We start from the raw sequence: 23,599 nt of genomic DNA, 5'->3' as shown, positions 1-23,599 counted from the left end.
CCGGTGTGTCGCAACATCTGATAACGGCGGCTATAAAGAGGCCGCGGTGGCAGCGGCCGCGGCGGCTGGACGGGCCAGGGGACGGCGGCGGACGGGTGAGCCGGGTGTGGGGGCTGCGGGGGCCGTGGCTGCGGGGGGGCTGACAGGGCTGTGCTCCCTCTATCCCCACAGGCCGTCCTGGAGCTGCCGCCATGGCCCGGCATCTGCTCTTCCTCCTCCTCCTCCTCCTCCTCCTCTCGGGCAGCAGCCCCCTCTCCGCCGTCCCCCCCGCGCCGGGTGACGATGACGGGGCCGCGGCGCGGGCGCTGCTGGCACAGCTCGCCGAGGACATCCCTCCGCGGGCGCTGCCGGGGCGCGGGGTCTCGTGCCAGGACCTGCGCCCCGAGTCCCTGCCCGGCTTCTCCCAGCTGCCGCCGGCGCCGCGCGCCCTGGCCCGCGCCGCCATGGCCCTGGCGCTGAGCGCGGCCGCCTGCGCGCCCCAGGCCGAGGCCGCGGTGCTGGGGCTGTGCCGGGAGATGGGGGCCCCGGCGGCTGCGGCGCTGCTGCGGGGGCTGGCGCGGCTGCGGGACACCCCGGTGCCCGCGGCGCTGCCGCTGCTGCTCAGCCTGGCGCGGCCGGGGGGCTCTGCCCCGGCATCACTCTGCGTGGCGGCACCGCGGCTCCACGGCCCCGCGCCTGGTGTCCCCCACACCCCGCCTGGGGTGCCGGGGGACAGGACCCGCAGCCGGCTGTGCCAACGCGTCCCCCGGCACCCGACCCGGCGGCGGCAGCGGCGGGAGGACGGGGACCCCTGCGCCCCGCCGGGGGAGCGGGAGGCCCACGGGGTGCTGGAGTGGGTGCCGGGCGTCAGCACCTTCTACAACCTGGGCACCAGCCTCTACTTCGCCTTCCAGGGCTGCGAGGCCGAGGCCTCGGCGCGGGCGCTGGAGGTGGCCGAGGACCTGGGCTACGCCGGGCTGGCCGCCCTGGCCGCTGCCGCCGGCGGCCCCGTGGGGCTGGGGGTGCAGCTGGGGCTGCAGCCGGGGCTCAAGGCCGGGGTGCGGGTGCTCATCAGCTACTTCACCGCCGAGCGGGACCCGCCACCGGCCCCCACCGCCCACAGCGGCCCCGTCCTCATCATCTGAATAAAGGTCCCGTGTGGCGGCTCCGTGTCCCAGTCCCTGGCTGGGGGTGTTGGTGCCGGATCAATGCGGGGCCACCCTGCCCTGGGGCATGGGGACCTTGGCCCCGCGGGGTGGCCTTGTCTGAACCACGTGGTGGCAGCTGGCCCGTCCCTGTCCCTGTCCTTGTCCCACCCAGCGTGCCCTGTCTGGCTCCAGGTCCCGCGGCCCTGTCCCTACAGCCTGTCCCCATCCCCATGTCCCGTCCCCATGTCCCATCCCCACGTCCCATCCCCACGTCCCCTCCCCATGTCCTATCCCCATGTCCCATCCCCATGTCCCCGTCCCCATGTCCCATCCCCACGTCCCATCCCCACGTCCCCTCCCCATGTCCTATCCCCACGTCCCCTCCCCATGTCCCATCCCCACGTCCCATCCCCACGTCCCGTCCCCACGTCCCCTCCCCATGTCCTATCCCCATGTCCCATCCCCATGTCCCCGTCCCCATGTCCCGTCCCCATGTCCCCTCCCCATGTCCCATCCCCATGTCCCCTTCCCATGTCCCGTCCCCATGTCCCCGTCCCCACGTCCCGTCCCCATGTCCCCTCCCCACGTCCTATCCCCATGTCCCCTCCCCATGTCCCCTCCCCATGTCCCATCCCCATGTCCCCTTCCCATGTCCCGTCCCCACGTCCCGTCCCCATGTCCCGTCATTGCCCCGCCCCGTTCCCTCCCTGACCACGCCCCTTTCTGGCCCCGCCTCCTGACGTCATTTCGGGGAAGTAGGCAACCCCACTGGAACCCGCGTTCCCCGGCTGGGGGGGCGTGGCCTCGCCGCCGCGCTCCGCCAATCGCCGCGCACAGCCGGGAGAGGGGCGTGGCTTCCGCGCCTTCCTGCCCCAAGAGCCACCGAGGTGGGAGAGCGGGGCCGGGCGGAGGGGCCGGGGGTCCCGGGCTGCAGCCGCAGGTACGGGGGTGCCGTGTCGGGGGGCTGTGATGTGTTTGGGGGGGCTGTGCCGTGTTCGAGGGGCCGTGTCCGGGGGGCTGTGATGTGTCCGGGGTGCTGTGATGTGTTTGGGGGGGCTGTGATGTGTTTGGGGGGGCTGTGATGTGTTTGGGGGGGCTGTGCCGCGTCCAGGAGGCTGTGCCGTGTCGGGAGGCTGTGGTGTGTTTGGGGGGCTGTGCCGTGTCCAGGGGGCTGTGCCGTATTGGGGGGCTGTGCCATGTCCGGGGGACGGTGGCGCCGCCCTGACGCCCCGGCCCCCCCAGCATGGCGCAGTGGCAGGAGGTGCAGAGCTTGGCCAACGCGCACCTGGAGCAGGTGCACCAGCTGTACGCGGGGGCTGCGCTGCCCATGGCCGTGCGGCAGTGCCTGGCCGCCTGGATCGAGGACCAGAACTGGTAACGGGGGTGCCGGGGCGGGGGGCCGTGCCGGTGTGTTTCACCCGGTGCTGAGCCACGGTGCCGGTGCTGAGCCATGGTGCCGGTGCTGAGCCACGGTGCCGGTGCTGAGCCGCGGTGCCAGTACCGGTGCCGGTGCTGAGCCGCGGTGCCGCAGGCGCCAGGCGGCTGAGCCGCTCTCGTCCCATGCACGGATGCTGTTCCACTCCTTGCTGGCGCTGCTGGGCGAGCGCCTGGGCAGCCCGGGGCTGGGCGACGAGGATTTCATGCTGAAGCACAACCTGCGCAAGGCCCGGCGGGACCTCCAGGTGGGTGGGTCTGGGGTTTGAAGGGGCTCCCGGGGGTGTCTGTGCCCCACTGACCCCCCCTCCCTGGCCCCTCTGCAGGCCGAGTTCGAGGAGTGTCCGGAGCGGTTTGCCAACCTGGTGGCCAACCTGCTGCAGGAGGAGCGGCGGATCCTGCGCCTGGGCCAGGCGGGGGGGCAGGTAGGGCAGGGTCCCCCCTCCTGCCCCGCGGGGCCCTGCCGGCCGCTGCCCCACACCTCGTGTGTCCGCAGGGGGGGGCAGCCCCGGCGCCCAGCCCTGCCCCGGAGAGCGGCCGCGAGCAGCAGATCCAGCGGCGTTTGGCCGAGTTCCACGCGGCCCTGCAGGTAACGACCCCCCCGACCCCCCAGACACCTCGGGGGCTGCCCGACCCCTCACCTCCCACCCCCCCCCTTCCCCAGGAGGTCGAACGCGCTTTCCGGCACCTGGAAGACCTGCAGGACGCCTTCGACTTCTGCTTCAAGGTGCACTACGTGCCGGGTAAGGGTGAATTTTGCCCCCCGCCAGGGGCAGAGACACGGGACGGTGCTGCCCCATGCCCCGCTGTGTCCCTTCACCCCCCCTCACCCCCTGCCTGCAGGTGAGGACAAGACCAATGACCCCCAGTACGCCCGGCAGCTCCAAGCCCTCCAGGCCAAGCTACAGACCCTGGACCGGCAGCGGCGGGTGAGCAGGGGCTGCGGCTGGGCTGGGGGGGTCACGGCGGCCCCGTCCCCCCCGCTCAGGAATGCGTGTCCCCCCAGGAGGTGCTGGCGCAGATGCAGCAGCTGCTGGGGCGCAGCGAGAGGCTGCAGGAGTTCCTGCAGCAGGAGCTGGGGGACTGGCGGGAGCGGCAGCAACGTGCCTGCATGGGGGCCCCCGCCGACACCCGCCTGCGCCCGCTGGAGACCTGGTAGGGCCGGGATGGGTGGGATGGGGATGGGGGGGGATTCGCACTGGCCCCCGCTGAGCCCCGCGGCGCCCGCAGGTTCACGGAGCTGGGCCAGGGGCTGTTCCAGCTGCTGCAGCTGCTGCGGGCGCTGGGGGAGCTGTGGCAGAAGGTGACGTACGAGCGGGACCCGCTAAAGGCAGAGACCCCCCTCCTGGAGCAGCGGCTGAAGGAGCAGCTCACCTACCTGCTGCGGAGGTGGGGGCGGCTCGGGGGGTGCTGGGGCGCGGCGGGGGGCAGCCCTGACCCCCCCGCCCCGTGCCCGCAGAGCCTTCGTGGTGGAGCAGCAGCCCAGCATGCCCAACCCCTTCAAGCGCCCGCTGGTCCTGCGCACCGCCAGCAAGTTCTCGGCCCGCGCCCGCCTGCTCGTGCGCCTGCACGACCGCAACCACCACATGGAGGCCAAGATCCACATCGACAGGTCAGACCTGGGGGGGCCCTCCCTGCCCACCCACGGGAGTCCCAGGACCCTGCAGGGGACCCCACCCAGCCCTGGGGTCCCGCTTCCTGCTGACACCCTGTTTTCTCTTGCAGGGACCCCCCCAAGATAAAAGGGTGAGAGATGAAGGGGTGCTGGTGGTGGGCAGGGCTGTGCCCCCAACGTGGGTCCCAACCCCTCCACCCCCCGCTTCTCTCTGCCCTGCAGGTTTCGCAAGTTCAACATCCTGACGTCGAGCAGCAAAACCCTCCTGGCAGGGGACAGTCCCCAGGAGGGGCTGGTCTGCGACTTCCAGTACCTGGTGGGGACCCCTGCCCCGACCCCCGGGTCCCCCACAGCATTGGGGAGGGGGCAAAACCCCCACGGTGCCCCCAACCCCAGGCTGACTCTGTGCTGCCCGCAGACGCTGAAGGAGCAGAAGGACAGCCGCTCGGGCAAGGGCAGCAAGGGCGCCGGCGAGGTGGGTGCAAGTCCGGGGGGCTGCGGGGTGCGGAGGCGGCCGGTGTCCCCATGGCGTCACCTCCCCGGCAGGGTCCCCTGGTCGTGACGGAGGAGCTGCACATCATCACCTTCACGCTGGCGTACGCTTACTGCGGGCTGGAGCTGGAGCTGGAGGCGAGCGCGGGGGGCCGGGGGGGGCTGGGGGCTCGGGGGGGTGCAGGTCTGACCCCCCTACCCTCTGCAGACCTCCACGCTGCCATTCGTCATCATCTCCAACACCAACCAGCTCTCCAGCGCCTGGGCCTCTATCCTCTGGTTCAACATGCTCAGCAGTGACCCCAGCAACCCCAAGGTGAGCAGGACCCCCCCAGCCCCACTGTCTCCCCCCTGGCCTGCTGTCCCATCCCTGTGTCCTGTCCCGAGTTCCTGGTCCCTGTCCCTGGTCCCTTCTCCATGCATTGGAACTTTGCCTGTCCCTAGTCCCTGCTCCATCCTGGTCCCAATGCGCATCCCTGTCCCCTGTCCCAGTGCGCATCCCTGTCCCCTGTCCCAGTGCGCATCCCCGTCCCCTGTCCCGGTGCATTTCCCCATCTCTGGTGCATGTCCCCATCCCCCGTCCCGGTGCACGTCCCCATCTCTGATCCATGTCCCTGTCCCCTGTCCCAGTGCACGTCCCTGTCCTGGTGCATGTCCCCATCTCTGGTGCACATCTCTGTCCTTTGTCCCAGTGCACATCCCTGTCCCCTGTCACGGTGCACGTCCCCATCTCTGGTGCATGTCCCCGTTCCCTGTCCCAGTGCACGTCCCCATCTCTGGTGCACATCCCCGTCCCCCATCCCCTGTCCCAGCGCACATCGCCGTCCTCTGTCCCAGCGCACGTCCCCATCTCTGGTGCACCTCCCTGTCCCCCGTCCCGCTCACCCCGTCTCCTGCAGGAGCAGCAGTTCTTCTCCGCGCCCCCCGCAGCCCCCTGGCCCCGGCTGGCCGAGGTGCTGAGCTGGCAGTTCGAGAGCGTGGCCGAGCGGGGCCTGGCCCAGGAGCACCTCCTCATGCTGGCCGAGAAGCTTTTCGGTGAGACCGGGCCCCCCCCAGCCCCCTCTCCCCGCCGAGCCCCGCCAAGGTCCGGGCAGGGGCTGAGCCGCCCACATCACCCTGCGCTCGCCTCCAGGCTCGAAGCCGTCGCCGGAGAGCACCGTGTCCTGGCCCAAGTTCTCCAAGGTGAGCTGTGCCCGTCCCGCTGTCACCCTGTCCCCCCCGTCCTCCCCATCCCTGCTCACCCCCTCTCCTGCAGGACGGCGCCGCCGGCTTCTCCTTCTGGGCCTGGCTGGACGGGATCCTGGGGCTGCTCCAGGAGCACCTCAAGCCGCTCTGGAAGGACGGGTAGGAGCGGGGCCGGGGGCTGGGGGGGCCAGGGGGGCCGCAGGGGCTGACGGTGCCTCCCCCCAGCCTCATCCTGGGCTTCGTGAGCCGCAAGCAGGAGAAGAAGCTGCTGAAGGGGAAGTGGACGGGGACGTTCCTGATCCGCTTCAGCGAGAGCGTCCTGGGGGGGGTCACGTGCACCTGGGTGGAGCACCCCGAGAGCGGTGAGTGTCCCCCCCACAGTGCAGCCCCTCACCCCGGCCTCGGCACTGCGGGGGGGGCTGACCCCGGCTGCCCCCCACCCCGGCCCCGCAGGGCCCCCCGCGTTCCGGGCGGTGGTTCCCTACACGGCGGCCGAGCTGGCGTCGCTGGCGCTGCCCGACATCATCCGCGACTACCAGCTGCTGGTGGAGGAGAACATCCCCGAGAACCCCCTGCGGTTCCTGTACCCCAACACCCCCCGCGACGAGGCCTTCGGGCCCTACTACAGCCAGCGGCAGGAGGGTACGGCACGGCACGGCGCGCGGCACAGCGCCGGGGAATCGCCTGCCGACCTCCCCTCTCTGTCCCCAGAGACTCTGACAGAACAGAAGCGATACCTGAACCGGCGCCTCATCCGCGTGTCCTCCAGGTGCGGCGGGGGGACACCCCGGTCCCTGCGGGAAGGGGGACCCCGTCACCCACGGCTTGGTGTCCCCTGAGCCCATGTCTGTCCCTGCAGGCAGGCGAATGAGTCGTGGCAGACGGAAGAGGAGCTGGTGGTTGCTACGGAAAACCTGGAGACGCTGCAGCTGCAGCCCGGTGGCCCGGGGACGCAGCAGGTCACATCTGGGAATGTGGGGACACTGCAGCCCTTGAGCCCAGGGACAGGGCAGGTGATGGTCACCAGCCTGGGGACGCTGCAGCCTGGGGGCTCGGGGACACTGCAGGTCACATCTTCAAGTCTGGGGCCACTGCAGCCTGGGGGCTCGGGGACACTGCAGGTCACATCTGGGAGTCTGGGGCCAGTGCAGCCTGGGGGCTCGGGGACACTGCAGGGGGACGCCCACGTCCTGGAGCCACCACAGCCACTGCAGGTGGGACCTGGAGTCCCAGAGATGCTGCTGCCAGAGATTGGGGATCTGGTTCTGCAGCTGGTCCCTGAGGGCCAGGGGACACTGCAGGTGGGACCAGGGGACATGGGGATGATGCAGGGGCTGCCCGGAGGGTTGGGGACACTGCAACACATGGGACCTGGGGACCAGGGGACACAGCGAGTGGGACCTGGGGTTGTGGAGCAACAGCTGGTGCTGCAGCTGGTCCCTGAGGGCCAGGGGACACTGCAGGTGGGACCAGGGGGCTTGGGGACACTGCAGGTGCTGCCTGGCAGGCTGGGGACACTGCAGCTGGTGGCTGGGGACACGGGGGTGCTGCAGCCAGTGCCGGGGGCTGTGGAACCGCTGCTGGTCCCCGAGGAGCTGCCACCGGAGCTGAGGGACCTGGACCTGCTGCCGGGGAGCCCGGACATGCAGGAGCTGCTGCAGTCACTGGTGAATGGGCCAGAGTCGGGCTCAAGGACACTGGAGACACTGGAGCCGGCGGAGCTGATGCCCAACATCCCTGAGGCCATGGATGGGGGGCTGGACCCCAGGCTGGCAGGTGGGTGTCAGGGCCGGGAGGGGACACAGGTGTCCCCTCGGCGCTGAGCCGTCCCCCTCCCACAGGCAGCGCCGCGCTCCTGGCCCCCCACGACCCGTTCCTGCCGCAGTCCGAGGACGCGGCCCCGGCTGCCGTCAGCTCCCTCTTCACCACCGACTTCCCCCCACTCCACATCGACACCAACGACTTCCAGTGACCCCCCTGTAAATAAACCTCTTCCTCACCCACTGCCTGCGGCCAGACCCGCGTTGTGCTGTACACGGGGAGCCGCTCATCTCCTTCAGACCTTTATTAGAAACTCATAAATACCCGAGATAAATAGGGAGCGTCACACATAAATAGCCCCTCGGGGTGGAGGGGAATAAATAACCGGGGGTCCGTGGGGGGCTCAGCGGGTGCTGGCGCTGTGGGTGAAGACACGGCTCATGATGGCGGCGAAGGATTGGAGCCGCTGGAGCGCCAGGCGCTGCAGCAGCGGGTGGGTCCAGGTTTCGCTGGGGGCCAGGGAGTGCCGGGGGGGGCGGCCGTGCTCCTGCTGCGGGATAGCGGGGTCAGGAGGGTCCGGGCTCCAGGCACCCGCTCCGCCGGCTGCAGCCCCCCTGGCCCCCCAGCCCCTCACCTGGACGAGCCCCAGCAGCTGGTCCAGCGTGGCCTCCAGCCGGGGCAGCCGGCGGGCGGTGAAGATGTCGGAGCCCAGCAGGTCCCGGTAGTGCTGCAGCCCTTGGAGGATTCGCTGCAGGCAGCGCTGGGGGAGCGGGGCGTGAGTGGGGGGGGCCGGGACCCCCAGGTACAGCCCCTGGCATCCTGGGACACCCCCCGGCATCCTGGGACAGCCCCAGCACCCCTGGGACACCCCCAGCATCCCCGGGACACCCCCAGCACCCCTGGGACCACCTGAGCACATCCCTCAGCATCCCTGGGATCCCCGGGCATCTCTGGGACCCCCCAGCACATCCTTCAGACTCCCCCCACCTGGGATTCCTGCGCACATCTCTCAGGACACTGAGACCCCCCTGGGACACCCAGCTGCATCCCCCAGGCTCCCCGCTGCCCCCCACCAGCACCCCCCATCCCGCGGTACCGTGTTGTTGGTGTCCAGCGTGGAGGGGTCACAGGCGTCGCTGCAGCGGATCCGGGGGGGCCAGTTTTTGGGATCCTCCTCACTTAGTTGCGTCTCCTCCTGGCAGCGGGGTGGTCAGTGGGGTTCCCGTGCCCCCCACACTTCCCCCGGCATCCCGTCCCGTCGGGTCCCGCTCCTCCCGGGATGTCCCGCAGCTCCCGCCGGTCCCCCCGGCCGAACCCCCGAACTCACCAGCACCCGGTGCGGCTCTTTGAGCGTCGCCACCAGTCGCGACAGCTCCCGGGAGAGGCTCCTGCAGGCGACCCAGTCGATGCGGGGTCCCGGGGCCGGGGCCGGGGCCGCGGGCGGCGGCAGCAGCAGCGGGAGGCAGAGGCAGAGCAGAAGGCGGCGGAGCGGGGCCATGGCCGGTTGGTCGGTACCGCCACCGGCGCCGCCACCGGGCTCTTATGGGGCGGCGGCAGGTGGGGAATCCCCGCGGCAGGTGGCACCCGCCCCCCGTTACTGCGAAATCGCCGCCTCCCTCGAAAGCAGAACCGATACCGGGCCGGGGTCCCCGGGCTGCGCCCCGCCGCGCCCGGTCCCGCACCGCGCCGGGACGGGACGGGACGGGCAGGAAAACCCGGGGCAGTTCCTGGCGGCTCCGCGCCCGGGGGCACCCAGTGTTCCCCACGGTGTCCCTTCGGTGTCTGCTCGCTGCGTCCCCCAGTGTCCCCTCCGCTGTCCCCCGTCTGTCCCCCGGCCGCACCGGGAAAGCAGCCGGGATGGCCTCGGCGCGGCAAGCGGCGGCTCCCTGTTTCCGCGGTGTCCCGGAGGGGCTTCCCCGGTCCTCGCCCCCTCGGGACCGCGCAGCTCCGGTCCCCGCCGGGCCGGGTCGTGCTGCCCGCGGCGCTGCAATCGCGGCGGTCCCGACGGGGCGGCTCCGGCGCTTCCCGCTCCTGCCCGCCGGGGCTGCCCCCGGCCTTCCCCGGGCCCGCGGCCACGCACCGACCGCGCCTCGGGCACCAGCCCGGGGCCGAGCCCGCCTCGGGGGCCGCCGTCCCGCCGGCCGTGCCCGTGGCGTCGTGTCCCCCGCGGGTCTGGAGGGGGAGGCCGGGGCTGGGGTCCCGGCGGGGTGGGTCGGTCCCGGCGGAGACCGGGGCGGGTGAGGCTCAGAACCGTCTCCCGGTCACGGTGTACGGCCCTGGGGACACCGCTGGATCCGGTGGGAAACTGAGGGACACCAGTGGGGACGATGGGATGGTTGTGGGGCATCTGGGGACACTTTGGGACCCCACGAGGTGCCAGGAGATGCTGCGTGACACCCGGTGGGATGTCGTGTGACGCCACGGGATGCTGTGACACCGGTGGGCACGGTGAGATTCCCCCCCCCCACCGTGGGGTACTGTGGGGACACTTCGGTACCCCGTGGGACGTCGGGGACACTGCGTGACACCCTCGCACCGAAACGACCGGTTTCGACATTTTTGTCCCTTCCGCCGCGCCGTCCGTCACGCCGCCCGCCGCACGGCTTAGTCCCGCCTCACTCAGGCGCTGATTGGCCAGCGCCCGCGACTCCGCGCTGCCATTGGTCCGCCGCTCCCCGGGGGCGCGCCGGTTTAGCGGGCGGGAGCGCGGGGGGCTCGGTTGCCATAGCGACGGCGGGAGGGGCGGTGGCGGCCCCGGGCCGACCGTGGCGGCGCGGCGGGACGAGCCCGGGAGCGCGGCCCTGGCGGGGCTCTGCCCGCGGCTGCTCGGTAACGGCGGGCGCGGGGCGCGGTGGGTAACGGCCGCCGCCCCGGGGCGCGGGGCGACGCTGGGCCGGAGCGCGGGGGTTGTGGGTACCGGGCCGGGAGCACGGCGGGGAGAGCGGGGGCCCCGCGGCTCGGGCCGGGCCCCGCCCGGGGCTGCGGCAGCCGATACCGCCGGTGCGTCCGGTGTGGGGCCGCGGAGATAACGGGGGCGGGCGCGGAGCTGGCCCGGCGCCGCCCGCGGGAGGGAGCGGGCTCAGGGGGGCCCGCGGGGCTCCGGTTCCCCGGGAAGGCTGCCCGGTGCACCGGGATTCCTTCCCCCGGTGCTCACGGCCCTGACGGGGCTCCGAAGGAAGGGGCTTCACCGGCGCCGGTGCCTGCGTGGGCTCGGTGCCGCCGGCGGCCCCTGGCGCTGGACATTCCAGCCGCCTTTTCCACCCCGTGGACTTACCGGGGGCTCCGCCGATTCCACGAACCGGGGCCACAGCGGTTCCACCCGCCCGGTTCAGTTCCCGTTCTGCTTCCCAGGGAGACGCCGGTTCCCACCATGAATTTTGAAGGGCTCGACCCGTCGCTGGGCGAGTACGCGGCCCCGCTGCACCCGGCGCTGGACGCGGCGCTGGAGCTGCCCGGCAGCCTCCTGCCCGGCGTGGAGCTGGACCCCGACGCCGTGGCCATGGACGCCATGGCCGTGCCCGACCCCGTGCACCTCATGGAGGGCATGTACAGCGAGCTGCACACCGCCGTCTCCGACGTTGGGGTGCCCGTCGCGGCCTCCCACTTCGACCTGCACGAGGAGATGCTGTGGGTCGGGAACCATGGGGTAGGCGTGGGGGACACGTGGGGGTTGCTGGCCGAACCGGGGGTGCGGGCGCTCCATGCGTCCTGGAGCATGAGCCTCGTGGTGTTTCCCACCCCGTGGGGTGGCTGGAGCTTTTGGCTCTTTGCTTGTGTCTGAGCGGTCTCTGCGGTTTTGGGGTGCACGGGGCGGGGGGTGGGAAACCCCCCTGCACCCAGGCAAAGCGTCCCCCAAAGCGAAGATGGGGTGAGTTGTGACGAGCCCGTCCCCGGCTGCTTTTAGGGCCACGCCACCTCCTTCTTCGGCCCGACGCTGGAGCGATATTCTTCCTTCCAAGTGAACAGCAGCGACGACATCCGCCAGATCCAGAGCCTGGAGAACGGCGTCCTGTTCCTGACCAAAACCAGCCTGAAGTGCATGTCCCGAGGGGGGCTCATCATTTTTGACTACCTGTGAGTGCTGGGGGGCGTCACGGCGGGGCCTGGGGGAGGGCAGGTCCTGCAGCCCCTTCCCCGCACCGAGCCGGGCGGGAGTGCGAGGGCTGTCCCGTCCCCGTCCCGCAGCATGGACGAGGCCGAGGACATGCACAGTCTCCTGCTGACGGACAGCAGCACGCTGCTGGTCGCTGGGCTGCAGAACCACGTCGTGGAGATCGACCTCAACACCGTCCAGGAGACGCAGAAGGTACGGCCAGGCTGGGGTTCGCGGGGAGGGGCTGGATGTGGGGCTCAGCCCCGCTCACCCCGCGCCGCTGCTCCTCCCCAGTACACCGTGGAGGTTCCCGGCATCACCGTCATGCGGCAATCCAACCGCTTCTTCTTCTGCGGGCACACCTCGGGGAAGGTAACGCCTACTCTGCTGGTGCTCAGCGTCCCTTGGGAACACCCTAGAGCTGGTGTCCAGCTCTGCTCGGGGGCTTCCAAAGTGGCACCCGTCTGACCCTTCCAGGTGTCCCTGCGTGACCTGCGCACGTTTGTGGCGGAGCACGAGTTCGACGCCTACTCGGGCAGCTTGTCCGACTTCGACGTCCACGGGAACCTGCTGGTGACCTGCGGCTTCTCCAGCCGGATGAACGGCCTGGCCTGCGACCGCTTCCTGAAGGTGTACGACCTGCGCATGATGCGGGCCACCACCCCGCTGCAGGTCCACATCGACCCCTTCTTCCTGCGCTTCATCCCCACCTACACCTCCCGCCTGGCCATCATCTCCCAGACAGGTGGGTGAAGCCGCGTCCCTCCCGGCGAGAGGGGACGGTGGTCCCGGCACCCCCAGGGTCAGGGTCCTGAGGCCCCTCATGATGCGAAACACCTTGAGGTGCTGGAACGAGTTCAGAGAAGGGAAATGGAGCTGGGCAAGGGGCTGGAGAGAGAGGTTTAGGTTGGAAATTAAGATAAATTTATTAATTAAAGGGCTGTGGGGCATTGGAACAGGCTGCCCAGGGTGGTGGTGGAGTCACCATCTCTGGAGGGGTTGAAGAGACGCAGAGATGAGGTTCTCAGGGACATGGGGTGGGTTAATGCTTGGACTTGATGATCTTGAGGAGCTTTTCCACCCAAGATGATTCTGTTATTAAATCCTGGTGGGACAGAGTTGGCCACCAAAGTGAGACGTGTGCCGGGTCACCCGGTGCCACCTCGCTCTGTCCTTCCCTCCCGCGCAGGTCAGTGCCAGTTCTGTGAACCCACCGGCCTGGCCAACCCCGCCGACATCTTCCACGTCAACACCGTGGGGCCCTTGATCATGACGTTCGACGTCTCGGCCAGCAAGCAGGCGCTGGCCTTCGGGGACTCGGAGGGATGCGTCCACCTCTGGGCCGACTCCCCCGACGTCACCTTCAACGCCTACTCGCGCGAGACTGACTTCGCGCTGCCCTGCATGGTGGACACGCTGCCGCACCTGGACTGGAACCAGGACCTGGTGCCGCTCTCGCTCATCCCCGTCCCGCTCACCAGCGATGCGCTGCTCTCCGACTGGCCCGCTGCCAACTCGGCCCCGGCACCCCGGTAATTTCCCGGTATCTCCCGGTGAAAACCAGCACGGGGGAAGCTGGTGCTGGTGGGGATCAGCTCCTGTTGCTCCCCCCGTCTCGTGCCCTGTGAAACGCAAGATAAGTTCCCTGTGGTGGATTTAACCGCTGAGGTGCGGTGACTGGGCAGGTCTGGGGGCACTTGGGGACGGTCAAATCCCCACTGTGCTGGTGGGGACACCCCGGTGGGATCCTGGCTCATTCTGCCTGCGTGGAAACTCTCTTGGTTTTCGTCTGTGCCAAATACACCGGGACTCGGCACTGCTGCCGCGTTCTGGTGTGATTTGGGCACTTTGTTGTGATGGAAAATGAACAGCAGGGTCCTGGGGGATGGAGTGAGGGGGGGCCCCTCGTGGGACCCCCAGCCCCTGAGCTGCAGTGTGTTCTGCAGGCGAGCTCCTCCGGTAGACCCTGAGATCCTGCGCACCATGAAGAAGGTGGGGTTCATCGGCTACGCCCCGAACCCCAGGACCAAGCTCCGCAACCAGGTACCCGCCCTCGGGAGGGGAGCTGCAGTTTGGGGAGGGACAGAGCTCTCACCATGCGCGGAGCCACCTCGGAGCTTTCCACAGGCCTCGGGGTGGGTGAGAGGTGAAATTCTCAGTATCGTAGGTGTATAATTTGGAGGCGACGGCTTTTCCCGAGCAGCCTCAGCGGGTACCTGGCGGGGGCTGGAATCTCCCCCTTGGGCTGGAGCCCCAGTTCTACCGATAACTCGCTCTGCGGTGGGAAAGGTCCGAGCTCTCCGGTCGGGAGGGTGAGGGCACGTCCCTCGCCCTTGGGAAAACACGGCCACGTTTTGCCCGCAGCGCCGCTGTAGTTTCCCAGAGTGATAAGTCCCTGGCAAGAGGGAAGGTGTTGGCGCAGGGCGAGGGAGGGCCCCGCTCCTTCGGGTTGTTCCTTTGCTCGTTCGGGGAGGCAGGAAAGCCCAGGAGCTGCTGGATTCGGTCTGCGGGGCCTCGCTTCGCCGTGGGGCTCAGCCGCCCTGCCCTCCTCGCCCCCTTGCAGATTCCCTATCGCTTAAAAGAGACGGACAACGAGTTTGACAGCTTCAGCCAAGTCCCCGAGTCCCCAATCGGGCGGGAGGAGGAGCCACATCTCTACATGGTGGCCAAGAAGTACAGGAAGGTGGTGGCTTTTCAGGGGGGAGCTGGGGGTTTATCTGGGGTGAGGGATCCCCAGCGCCTGCCCCGGCTCCGTGGGGAGCGCCGTGGCGCTGTGCCGGTGTCCGGCGCTGCGGGACGGTGCCCATTTAACGCTCCTGTCCCCGCTCAGGTCACCATCAAATACTCCAAGCTGGGGCTGGAAGATTTTGACTTCAAACATTACAACAAGACACTGTTCGCGGGGCTGGAGCCCCACATCCCCAACGCCTACTGCAACTGCATGATCCAGGTGGGACCCCCAGCCCTGCCCGGCCCCCCGTGACCCCCCAAGACCTCCCCTGAGCCCCCGTTTCTGCCAGGTGCTGTATTTCCTGGAGCCGGTTCGCTGCTTGGTGCAGAACCACCTCTGCCAGAAGGAGTTCTGCCTGGGCTGCGAGCTGGGGCTGCTCTTCCACATGCTGGACCTGTCCCGAGGTGACCCCTGCCAGGTATGTGGGGTGACAGACGGGCCGCCCGGGGGGGTCAGGGACACGGCAGGAGCCGGGTGGTGCCGTGTCTTTGGCTGACGGCGTCAGCCAGCGTGGGAACTCCCGTCACTTGACCTCGGTGACACGCCGCTCTTGCCCCATCCCCAGGGAAGCAATTTTTTGCGGGCTTTCCGCACCATCCCGGAGGCTTCGGCGCTGGGGCTGATCCTGGCTGACTCGGACGAGGCCACGGGGAAGGTGAACCTGGGGCGGCTCATCCAGAGCTGGAACCGTTTCATCCTCACCCAGCTGCACCAGGAGACCCAGGAGCAGGAGGGGCCACAAGCATATCGGGGAGCTGGCAGCAGGTAAACCCCCGGCACAGGGAGTAACCAAACCTGGGACAGGGGTCTGGCTCCCTGGGGTCCCCTCTGTCCCTTGGGAAGGACCTTTCTTGCCCCCCACATCTGCCCCAAGCGCTGCGTGGGACGCAAGGAATTGCCCCCACAGCCAGGTTGAGACCCCGGGCTGAGCCGCTGTCCCCCCCCAGCCTCATCCCCTGCTCGGGGCTGCACAACGGCCACCGGCTCCGAGTTCCCTCAGCGCTGCTGCAATTGGGGTGCTGGCCCCAAGCGGCCCCTGTGCACCCCGAGATGTGCAGGTCCCGGCGGATCCCGCTCACCCCGCTGCTCTTTTTCCTTCTCCAGCGGCTTCGGGACCTCGGGGGACTCGGTCATCGGGCAGCTCTTCAGCTGCGAGATGGAGAACTGCAGCATGTGCCGCTGCGGCAAAGAGACCGTCCGTGTGTCCTCCACGCTGCTCTTCACCCTCTCCTACCCCGAGAGCACCGGTACGGGCAGGGCCAGGCGCGGCAAACGCCGCGTTTCCCCGGCCAGGTGGGGTTTGTTGTCTGTAGGGATGAGCCGTGATGTTTCCAGGTGACAGACACCGGCAGCGCTTTCCAAACAGCCGAGCTTTTTGGCTCCAGAAAAGCAGATTTGGGGCTTGACCTTCTCGCTGGTGGTTGTGAGGAAAACCCCAGAGGTTTGGCTGAGCTAAACCGGTAAAGATTTGTGTGTTGGGAGGTGACGTTATTCTCCTTTCTCTCTTCAGAAAAGCCAGCCAAAGATTACGAGTTTGCCCAAATTTTAAAGCGAAGCATCTGCTTGGAGCAGAACACGCAAGCCTGGTGTGAGAACTGCGAGAAGTACCAGCCCACGGTGAGCCGGGGCGCGGGGCCCTTCCCGTGGCACCGGCTGCCCGGGGCCGGTTTCTCCATTAGTCACCGGGGAAGCTCCTGAGCTGGGGATTCGGTTCCCGGATGGGTATTTCCTGGGCTGCGCGAGTGCCAGGATGCGTCCCACGGATGGTGCTGATTCCAGTTGAATTCCCCCCGGGATGGGGGGCAGAGGGAAACCCCCCAAGCTGAGCCCACCCGCTGGGAGCTGCGCAAAGGTGTTGGTGCAGGGCGGCAGGTGCAAAATCCCGTTTGGAGCTCTCGGTGTCACCGTCCCCATCTCCCGCTCCCTCCGCAGGTCCAGACCCGCAACATCCGCTGCCTGCCCGACGTCCTGGTCATTAACTGCGAGGTGAACAGCTCCAAGGAGGCCGATTTCTGGAAGACACAGGCTGAGGTGGGGGCGACACAACAGGCTCGTTAAGGGTTCGCTGCGTGCCCGGGTCTGCGGAGGCGTTTTCGCTCGGGTCTCGCTGTTTCCAACCGCCTCTCGCTCTCCATCCGAGCTTCACCTGCTCCGTTTACAGCGTTTGGTTGCGCTCATAGCACGAGCTGCGTGTTTGGAGTTGGAAAAGACAAAAAAGACGAGATCTGCCGTGGCGAAGCTGCTGGGACCGCGGCAGAATCACCTTTTCCTTCCCCAGCCCCCAGGACCAGCACAGCACTGGGTGTCCCTCGCTGCCTCTGTCCCTGTCACCGACTTTATAGTTCCCGTCTTTTCCGCCCTTCTGGCCTGGCTGTCCCCCTCGTGTCCCCCACACTGACGTGTGCCTGTGTTTCATTGCCAGTTCGCCTTTCAGAGAGCTCTGATGAAAAGAGGAGGTTTTGACATCACCAAAGGCAAAGAAATCTCTTTGGGAGACTGGTAGGTGACAGTCCCCGGGGTGCTGCCACCTCCTGGCTTGTTCTCTGCCCTTGGAGAGCTCGGGGCTCTTTCTCACCTGGTAACGAATTTGGCCTGGGTGACACCTCCTGCCCCCTCCGACTCGGCTTCCCGCGGTTCTGCGTGCAGGAAGGAGCTGGGAAACCCTGACACGGGGCATTTGTATCCCTCCGTGGAGGAGCTGAAGAATGTCTGGATCCCCTACGCCATCAAGATGAGGCTGAGCAAGAGCAAGGAGCTGGACGTGTGCAACTGGAGCGAGAGCGAGGAGGTAAAGGCGCCGAGGTGCCGCTGGGGACGCGGTCACGTCGCGTGGGGCTGTGGGAGCCGAACCGAGCGCGTGTGGGCGAGAGGTGAGGACGTGAGTGCGGAAATCTGATGGAGACGGCGTGTCCGGGGTTGGGGTGGGGGCCCGGGGGCTGCAATCAGGGCTCGGCCGGTTCCTCTCGCAGCTGAGTCCGAGCGATGACCCCGACTCAGTTTACGTCTACGACCTGATGGCCACCGTGGTCCACATCCTGGATTCACGCACGGGGGGCAGCCTGGTGGGACACATCAAGGTGGGGGAGACCTACCACCAGCGCAAGGAGGTGAGGAGCCCCCCGGGGGGATCTCGCCCGCGGTTTGCTGGGGGATGGGTTGGTTTAACGGGCCCGTTCCTGATCTCTCGGTCGAACGTTGGGCGTTTGGGTGGACGTGCCGGGCAGCCCTGAGCCGCTCGGGCGGCCGAGGAGGAAGGAAGGGCTTGAGAAGCTCTTCCCACTCTTGGTCGGGCCAGTTCCTCCTGGTCACGGGCTCGTTGCCAGCAGGTCCCTGTGCTTCCAGGTAAGGGCTGGGACGTCACCTCCCCTCCTCTCCCGGGGAACAGGGCTGGGCTGGGCAGCCCTGTCTGGCAGAGCAGCCCCAGGCAGGAGTTCCCGGAGTGTGTCAAGGCAGCATCCCAGCTCTTATCTCTTGCATCTCCGCGGAGTTTTGGGTGGGAGCTGGGCAGGGAGCGCGCGGGTCCAGCCCGACACCGTCACCACCGGCCCCGCGGGGGTTTCCCCGCCGTGTCCCACGAAGGGCGGGAGTTCCCGCGTGGCACCGTCACACCCCCCTTTCCCTGGTAACGGGGAGCAGAGTCATTGCATCTGCCCCGAGGGGGGGGCCCTAAGGCCTGTGCTGTCCCCCCCAGGGCGTCACGCACCAGCAGTGGTACCTCTTCAACGACTTCCTTATCGAGCCTGTGGACAAGGTGAGCGCTCGGGTGACACCGCGGGGAGGATGTCCCCATCCCCGACCGTCCCCAGCCGTCCCCTGTCCCCCGCAGTGCGAGGCCGTGCAGTTCGACATGAGCTGGAAGGTGCCGGCCATCCTCTACTACGCCCGGAGGAACCTCAACGCCAAGTACAACCTCGTCAGTGAGTGCTGGGGGTGGAAGTGGCGGCGCGGCCGGCGGCGCCGCTCGCGGCTCACGGCGCTTCCCCCTTTCCCCGCAGTCAAGAACCCCATCGAGGCCAACGTGCTGCTGGCCGAGGCGTCGCTGGCGCGCAAGCAGCGCAAGTGCCACGCCACTTTCATCCCCCTCATGCTGAGCGAGATGCCGCAGGCGGGCGACCTGGTGGGGCTGGACGCCGAGTTTGTCACGCTGAACGAGGTCAGGGTTCCCTGAGACGGGGACACGGGGACAGCCCGGTCCCCATGGAGCCATCGGTCACCGAGCTCTCGTGTCCCCGCCGCAGGAGGAGGCTGAGCTGCGCAGTGACGGGACCAAATCCACCATCAAGCCCAGCCAGATGTCGGTGGCCAGGATCACGTGCGTGCGCGGGCAGGGCCCCAACGAGGGCGTCCCCTTCATCGACGACTACATCTCCACCCAGGAGCAGGTACGGGAACCCCGCCCGCCCCCGGGGGGGACACGGGGAGGACACAGACCCCCCGCCATGGTCCCTGGTCCCGCAGGTGGTGGATTACCTGACCCAGTACTCGGGGATCAAGCCGGGAGACCTGGACGCCAAGATCTCCTCCAAGCACCTCACCACCCTCAAATCCACCTACCTGAAGCTGCGCTTCCTCATCGACGTGGGGGTCAAGTTCGTGGGCCACGGGCTGCAGAAGGACTTTCGCGTCATCAACCTGATGGTGACAGCGCCGAGCCCCTTGTCCCTCAGCGCGGGGGGGTCTCGGAGGGGGCTGGGAGGCCGGTAGCCCCCCGGCCTGGGCAGCAGGACCCTGTCTCTGCTTCCCAGGTGCCCAAGGACCAGGTGATCGACACCGTCTACCTGTTCCACATCCCGAGGAAGAGGATGATCTCCCTGCGCTTCCTCGCCTGGTATTTCCTGGGTCAGTGGCCGAGCCCTGGGGCGCGGGACGGTGTTGGGGCGGTGGGGGCGGCCGCTCCCTGACCTGGGAGGGGGGGATCCCCGCAGACCTGAAGATCCAGGGGGAGACCCACGACAGCATCGAGGACGCGCGCACGGCGCTGCAGCTCTACCGCAAGTACCTGGAGCTGAGCCCGCCGGGCGCCGAGCCCGAGGAGTTCCGAAAGGTGCTCAAGGGCCTCTACGAGAAGGGACGCAAGATGGACTGGAGGGTCCCCGAGCCCGACAGCCAGAGCAGCCCCAAGCGTAAGGCCCGGACCCCCCCGGTTTCCCCCTCCCGGTATCCCCGCTTCCCCCCCCCTCACCCGCTTTGTCCCGGCAGATGGGGCCGTGTTCCCCCCGGTGCTGGCGCTGTGACCCCCGCGGGAGGCGGACACGCCTGGAACTGGAACCAGCAGCGGCGCCGGGGCTGCCCCCGCCCCCGCCCGACCCCTCCCGGGGCCCGGTGCTCCGGGACTCGCTCCCCGCCGGTACCGGGAGTCACCGTCCCCCGACCCGCCCGCCGGCCCGGGCGCGCTCATAAAGCAATTGGACACCGCCCGCCGCCTCCTGCTTGGCTGCGGGGGAGGGACAGGGCACCGGGGACAGGGCACCGGGGACAGGGCACCGGGGCCACGGCACCGGGGCCAGGGCGGGAAGGACTCGGGCTCCGAGCGGGGCTGGCAGCGGGGACGCGGCACGGAGGAACCCGGGCGCGGCTGGGAGCGGGGACGCGGGGGCGGGAGCGGGGACGCGGGAACGCGGCGGCGTGGCCGGTCCGGGGGGCGGGGCCAGGGCGCTCGTGGGGGCGGAGTCAAGGGAAGCCCCGCCCCCGCGGGGCCGAGCGCCACGCGGACCGGGCCCTGGCACGGCCGGGGCCTTCGGCGCTCGCTGCGGGCTGGCCGCCCTGCTGCCTGCGCACGGGACGGCCCCGTCACGGAGCGAGGAGCCGCTTCGGCCGGTCTGACCGGCTCCGTCGCTCCGCTCGCCTCGGTCACCGCCTTCCTCGAGTTGTTTTCCGCCTCGGCGGGTCGGGCGGAGGGGCGCGCCGGGACAGGCGGCGCCGAGGGCAGCGCCGGGGCGGCCGGCCGTGCCGGGGGGCGGCGGAGCGGGCCGGAGCGCGGCGCGGTGCGGGGGCTCGGCCGGGAGCGGGGGCTCCGGGGGGGCGAGCGCCGCCCTGGGCGGGAGGGGGCTCCATTCTATAGGGGAGGGGGCTCTATAGGGACCGCCAGACTCAGCCTTGTAGAGCAGGGGGGTCCCTGCGGTGTCCGGGGGCTCGGGGGAGGGGACACCGGGGACAAAACCGTGTGTGGAGGTGGGGGGGTCTGCACGGGACGGGGGTCCAGGGGAGCTGGACGGGGCTGTGGGGACACGGAGCCGCCCGTGCCCGCAGGTCGTGCAGCAGCGGAGCCGTGAGGATGAGGGGCCCGGTCCCGCCGGTGCTCGGCTTGGTCGTGGCCTTGGGAGCGTTGCTGCCCGCGGCCGCCGCCCGCCGGAGCCAGGACCTGCACTGCGGAGGTGGGACGGGGCGGGATGGGATGAGGCGGTTGGGACGAGATGCGACAGGACGGCGGGGACGAGATGGGATGGGAGGGGACGGTTGGGACGGGATGAGATGGTTGGGGTGAGATGGGACAGGACAGCGGGGACAGGACAGGACGGTTGGGACGAGATGGGACAGGACGGCGGGGACGAGATGGGATGGGAGAGGACGGTTGGGACGGGGTGAGACGGTTGGGACGAGATGGGACAGGACACCGGGGACGGGACAGGACGGTGGGGACGAGATGGGACAGGACAGGACAGCGGGGACAGGATGAGACGGGACGGTGGGGATGAGATGGGACGGGACGGGACGGCGGGGATGAGATGGGACGGGACAGGACAGGACGGTGGAGACAGGATGGGATGGTCAGGACGAGATGGGACGGGACGGCAGGGACGGGACAGGACACTCGAGACAAGACAGGACGGGACAGGACAGTGGGGACAGGACAGGACGGTGGGGACGAGATGGGACAGGACAGGACAGTTGGGACAAGATGGGACGGGATGGCGGGGATGGGACAGGACAGTTGGGATGACAGGACAGTGGGGACGGGACAGGACGGTGGGGACGAGCTGGGGTGGCCACTGGGACCCGCTTGTCCTGCGGCCGCTGCTGCCCGCGCTGCTCCGGGACAGGCAGACGCTGCCGAAGGGTCCGCGGGCGCTGACGCTGTGTCCCCGCAGCGTGCCGGGCGCTGGTGGACGAGCTGGAGTGGGAGATCGCCCAGGTCGACCCCAGGAAAACAATCCAGATGGGCTCGTTCCGCATCAACCCCGACGGCAGCCAGTCGGTCGTGGAGGTGAGAGTCTCCATCCGTCGGTGCAGCTCCGAGTGTCCGTGGGGGTGTTGGAGCCTTTCCCAGCCCCCCCGGGGACAGGTGCTGGCCCAGCGTCCCTGTCCCGCTGTCACGGCCCCGCTGACCTCCCGCAGGTGCCCTACGCCCGCTCGGAGGCTCATCTGACGGAGCTACTGGAGCGGGTGTGCGAGAAGATGACAGAATACGGGGAGAAAGTGGATCCAGCCACACACCGCAAAAGCTACGTGCGGGTGATCTCCCACGACGGGACCAAGATGGACCTTTCCGGGGTCAAAATTGATGGGGACGTGGCCTCCAGCCTGAAGTTCGCGGTGTGTGCGGGGCTGCCGGGGCTCGGCGGAGGTTTTGGGTGGTGGGACCCCCACTGCTTCCCCTGGTCCTTCCCAGGGCTGGTAGGGACAGGGCTGTTCCTGGGCTGGGGGAACCTCGGGGCTCCCCTGGTGCTGTTGGTGTCCCCTGTCCCCGCGCGGTTCTCGCTGACCCCGTGCGGTTCCCATTGCAGTGCGAGAGCATCGCCGAGGAGTACGAGGATGAACTGATCGAATTCCTGTCCCACGAGGCCGACAACGTCAAGGACCGGCTGTGCAGCAAGCGGACGGGTGAGCGGGGCTGGGATGTGCCAGGGGGGGCTCCCCTGCCACCCCGGGAGCCACAGCTGCTCCCTCGGGTCACAGAGTCCTCCCCAAACCCCTGACGTCCCTTCGCCCTGCGGAGCAGCCCCTCTCCCGGCCCGGCGCCGGGACCCTGCAGTGGTTTTGGGTGCCATGCCCAGGCCTGGGGCTGTGCCAGGGCAGCTGCAGCGCCGGCTGCTCCACACCCGGCTCCTGGCGCAGCCACGGCCAAGCGCCCGCCCCGCTGCCCCCCCTGCGGGGCTATTTCCAGCTCACAAACACCAGGGTCAGGGCACGGCTTGACCTTTGTGCTTCCCGTTAATGAACGTGGCCCCGGTTTGTTACCTGCACCGTGGGGACGGGCCAGGGTGGGTCTCTCTGGACCTGGCACAGGCTGCGGGGGACACGCGCCTTCCCCGGGGGGGTCCCGCCATGTTGCTGCCTGCGCACTGCCCCCTCCGTCCAAACAGCCACGATTGTCATTGACCCCAGGACAGCACAGGGGAAGCGCAGGTGTCCCCGGTGCAGGTGTCCCCGGCACAGGTGTCGGCTGTGCCCAGCCCTGCGTGCGGTAGGGAGGGGACACGTCACCGGGGAGGGGTCCCAAGGGCTCTGCCGCGTCCTGATCACGCTGTCCTTTGCCACCGCAGACCTGTGTGACCACGCGCTCCACATCCCGCACGACGAGCTGTGACGCAGAACGGCCGCGGCTGCCGCCGGAGGACGGTGACGACCCGGCGGCCTCATGGGACCAGGACGGTGCCAGGCTCTGTCCAGACGTCCCCTACCTCTTGTTCTGCCTTGTCCCCACTGGGACGGGCAGACGTGCTGGGGAGGACGGTGGGTCCGGAGCTGGTACAGCCGCCGCCTCCCCCGCCCGGTGCTCTGAGCCTATTTATTCACCGTCCATCCGCTGCGGCCGCGGTGTCGGGGACACCGGGACACCCGCCCTGTTCCCCAGGACATTCCAGTGGCCGCGCTGCCACCCAGGGACCTTCCTGTGCCGCTGCCAAGGGACACGTGGGGGACACAGGGACAGGGTGTTCAGGTGCGCGGGGCCGGTTTTGGGACCCCCTCCCTGGTTAAGGCAATAAAGGGGCTGCGCGGCGGCTGAGCCGCGGGGCCACCCAGGGCAACGCTGGCTCCTGTGGGGATGGGGACAAGAAGGGAGGCGGGGGGGACATGCTGGTGGCTGCCCCGTGTGTCCCCATGTGTCCCCGCGGTGCCCCTGGTGACTCAACTCCCGATCAGCCCGCGGCCCCGTGTCACCCGGCGGGGACACCGGGGCGTCCTGGCGCTGCTGCCACCGCCTGTCCCTGGTGCCACCA

At 69.2% G+C, this 23,599-nt stretch overlaps 5 protein-coding genes and 1 long non-coding RNA gene across 6 annotated transcripts; 4 read left to right on the top strand and 2 right to left on the bottom strand.

The window, feature by feature from the left end:
* The first annotated feature begins 72 nt into the window (after positions 1-72).
* Positions 73-1,124, top strand: APOF (apolipoprotein F). Its single transcript, XM_065654256.1, has 2 exons — positions 73-95; positions 172-1,124. Exon 2 carries the CDS (start codon positions 192-194, stop codon positions 1,122-1,124), a length of 933 nt encoding a protein of 310 aa, XP_065510328.1. The 5' UTR covers positions 73-95; positions 172-191.
* Positions 1,125-1,994: 870 nt separating this feature from the next.
* STAT2 (signal transducer and activator of transcription 2) lies at positions 1,995-7,856 on the top strand. Its single transcript, XM_065654233.1, has 23 exons — positions 1,995-2,067; positions 2,370-2,501; positions 2,659-2,809; positions 2,888-2,986; positions 3,058-3,150; positions 3,226-3,304; positions 3,405-3,490; positions 3,568-3,716; positions 3,792-3,950; positions 4,021-4,173; positions 4,287-4,307; positions 4,399-4,492; positions 4,595-4,651; positions 4,723-4,806; positions 4,877-4,984; positions 5,568-5,703; positions 5,801-5,850; positions 5,924-6,012; positions 6,079-6,215; positions 6,307-6,495; positions 6,565-6,622; positions 6,713-7,629; positions 7,695-7,856. Exons 2-23 carry the CDS (start codon positions 2,371-2,373, stop codon positions 7,823-7,825), a joined length of 3,171 nt encoding a protein of 1,056 aa, XP_065510305.1. The 5' UTR covers positions 1,995-2,067; position 2,370; the 3' UTR covers positions 7,826-7,856.
* A 161-nt stretch (positions 7,857-8,017) lies between these two features.
* IL23A (interleukin 23 subunit alpha) lies at positions 8,018-9,112 on the bottom strand. Its single transcript, XM_065654269.1, has 4 exons — positions 8,942-9,112; positions 8,711-8,809; positions 8,249-8,374; positions 8,018-8,164 (listed from the first exon to the last, which is right to left on the bottom strand). The coding sequence occupies exons 1-4, from the start codon at positions 9,110-9,112 to the stop codon at positions 8,018-8,020; spliced, it is 543 nt and encodes a 180-aa protein (XP_065510341.1).
* Positions 9,113-10,357: 1,245 nt separating this feature from the next.
* PAN2 (poly(A) specific ribonuclease subunit PAN2) lies at positions 10,358-19,726 on the top strand. The gene is made up of 26 exons (XM_065654219.1): positions 10,358-10,443; positions 10,966-11,260; positions 11,519-11,688; positions 11,800-11,920; positions 12,002-12,079; positions 12,185-12,452; positions 12,897-13,239; positions 13,654-13,750; positions 14,271-14,390; positions 14,538-14,657; positions 14,728-14,856; positions 15,004-15,203; positions 15,543-15,685; positions 15,949-16,055; positions 16,371-16,469; positions 16,861-16,937; positions 17,085-17,226; positions 17,408-17,545; positions 18,130-18,189; positions 18,265-18,355; positions 18,434-18,591; positions 18,677-18,820; positions 18,897-19,076; positions 19,184-19,277; positions 19,364-19,561; positions 19,638-19,726. The coding sequence occupies exons 2-26, from the start codon at positions 10,985-10,987 to the stop codon at positions 19,670-19,672; spliced, it is 3,588 nt and encodes a 1,195-aa protein (XP_065510291.1). The 5' UTR covers positions 10,358-10,443; positions 10,966-10,984; the 3' UTR covers positions 19,673-19,726.
* Positions 14,735-19,726, bottom strand: LOC136000463 (uncharacterized). The gene is made up of 7 exons (XR_010607730.1): positions 19,621-19,726; positions 19,438-19,496; positions 19,217-19,340; positions 18,993-19,070; positions 18,142-18,178; positions 17,014-18,057; positions 14,735-16,878 (listed from the first exon to the last, which is right to left on the bottom strand). It is a non-coding gene; the product is annotated as an uncharacterized LOC136000463 (long non-coding RNA).
* A 657-nt stretch (positions 19,727-20,383) lies between these two features.
* Positions 20,384-23,419, top strand: CNPY2 (canopy FGF signaling regulator 2). Its single transcript, XM_065654266.1, has 6 exons — positions 20,384-20,422; positions 20,688-20,812; positions 21,527-21,642; positions 21,774-21,971; positions 22,163-22,259; positions 22,922-23,419. Exons 2-6 carry the CDS (start codon positions 20,713-20,715, stop codon positions 22,963-22,965), a joined length of 555 nt encoding a protein of 184 aa, XP_065510338.1. The 5' UTR covers positions 20,384-20,422; positions 20,688-20,712; the 3' UTR covers positions 22,966-23,419.
* The last annotated feature ends 180 nt before the right edge of the window (positions 23,420-23,599 follow it).

Source organism: Caloenas nicobarica, chromosome 33 (genome assembly GCF_036013445.1).
Source record: "Caloenas nicobarica isolate bCalNic1 chromosome 33, bCalNic1.hap1, whole genome shotgun sequence".
Taxonomy (NCBI): domain Eukaryota; kingdom Metazoa; phylum Chordata; class Aves; order Columbiformes; family Columbidae; genus Caloenas; species Caloenas nicobarica.
The sequence above is the reverse complement of the archived record's forward strand: the minus strand, read 5'-3'. Positions and strand labels throughout refer to the sequence as shown.

Coding starts and splice junctions, on each gene's coding strand:
- APOF (XM_065654256.1), top strand. CDS start 192: ATGGCCCGGCATCTGCTCTTCCTCCTCCTCCTCCTCCTCCTCCTCTCG.
- PAN2 (XM_065654219.1), top strand. CDS start 10,985: ATGAATTTTGAAGGGCTCGACCCGTCGCTGGGCGAGTACGCGGCCCCG. Junction 13,240..13,653: donor AACTCGGCCCCGGCACCCCG/GTAATTTCCCGG, acceptor TGTGTTCTGCAG/GCGAGCTCCTCCGGTAGACC. Junction 18,821..18,896: donor ACATCTCCACCCAGGAGCAG/GTACGGGAACCC, acceptor CTGGTCCCGCAG/GTGGTGGATTACCTGACCCA.
- IL23A (XM_065654269.1), bottom strand. CDS start 9,112: ATGGCCCCGCTCCGCCGCCTTCTGCTCTGCCTCTGCCTCCCGCTGCTG. Junction 8,810..8,941: donor AAGAGCCGCACCGGGTGCTG/GTGAGTTCGGGG, acceptor CCCCGCTGCCAG/GAGGAGACGCAACTAAGTGA. Junction 8,375..8,710: donor CGCTGGACACCAACAACACG/GTACCGCGGGAT, acceptor CCGCTCCCCCAG/CGCTGCCTGCAGCGAATCCT.
- STAT2 (XM_065654233.1), top strand. CDS start 2,371: ATGGCGCAGTGGCAGGAGGTGCAGAGCTTGGCCAACGCGCACCTGGAG. Junction 2,987..3,057: donor TGGGCCAGGCGGGGGGGCAG/GTAGGGCAGGGT, acceptor GTGTGTCCGCAG/GGGGGGGCAGCCCCGGCGCC. Junction 4,652..4,722: donor GCAGCAAGGGCGCCGGCGAG/GTGGGTGCAAGT, acceptor CCTCCCCGGCAG/GGTCCCCTGGTCGTGACGGA.
- CNPY2 (XM_065654266.1), top strand. CDS start 20,713: ATGAGGGGCCCGGTCCCGCCGGTGCTCGGCTTGGTCGTGGCCTTGGGA. Junction 20,813..21,526: donor CCAGGACCTGCACTGCGGAG/GTGGGACGGGGC, acceptor GTGTCCCCGCAG/CGTGCCGGGCGCTGGTGGAC. Junction 22,260..22,921: donor GCTGTGCAGCAAGCGGACGG/GTGAGCGGGGCT, acceptor TTGCCACCGCAG/ACCTGTGTGACCACGCGCTC.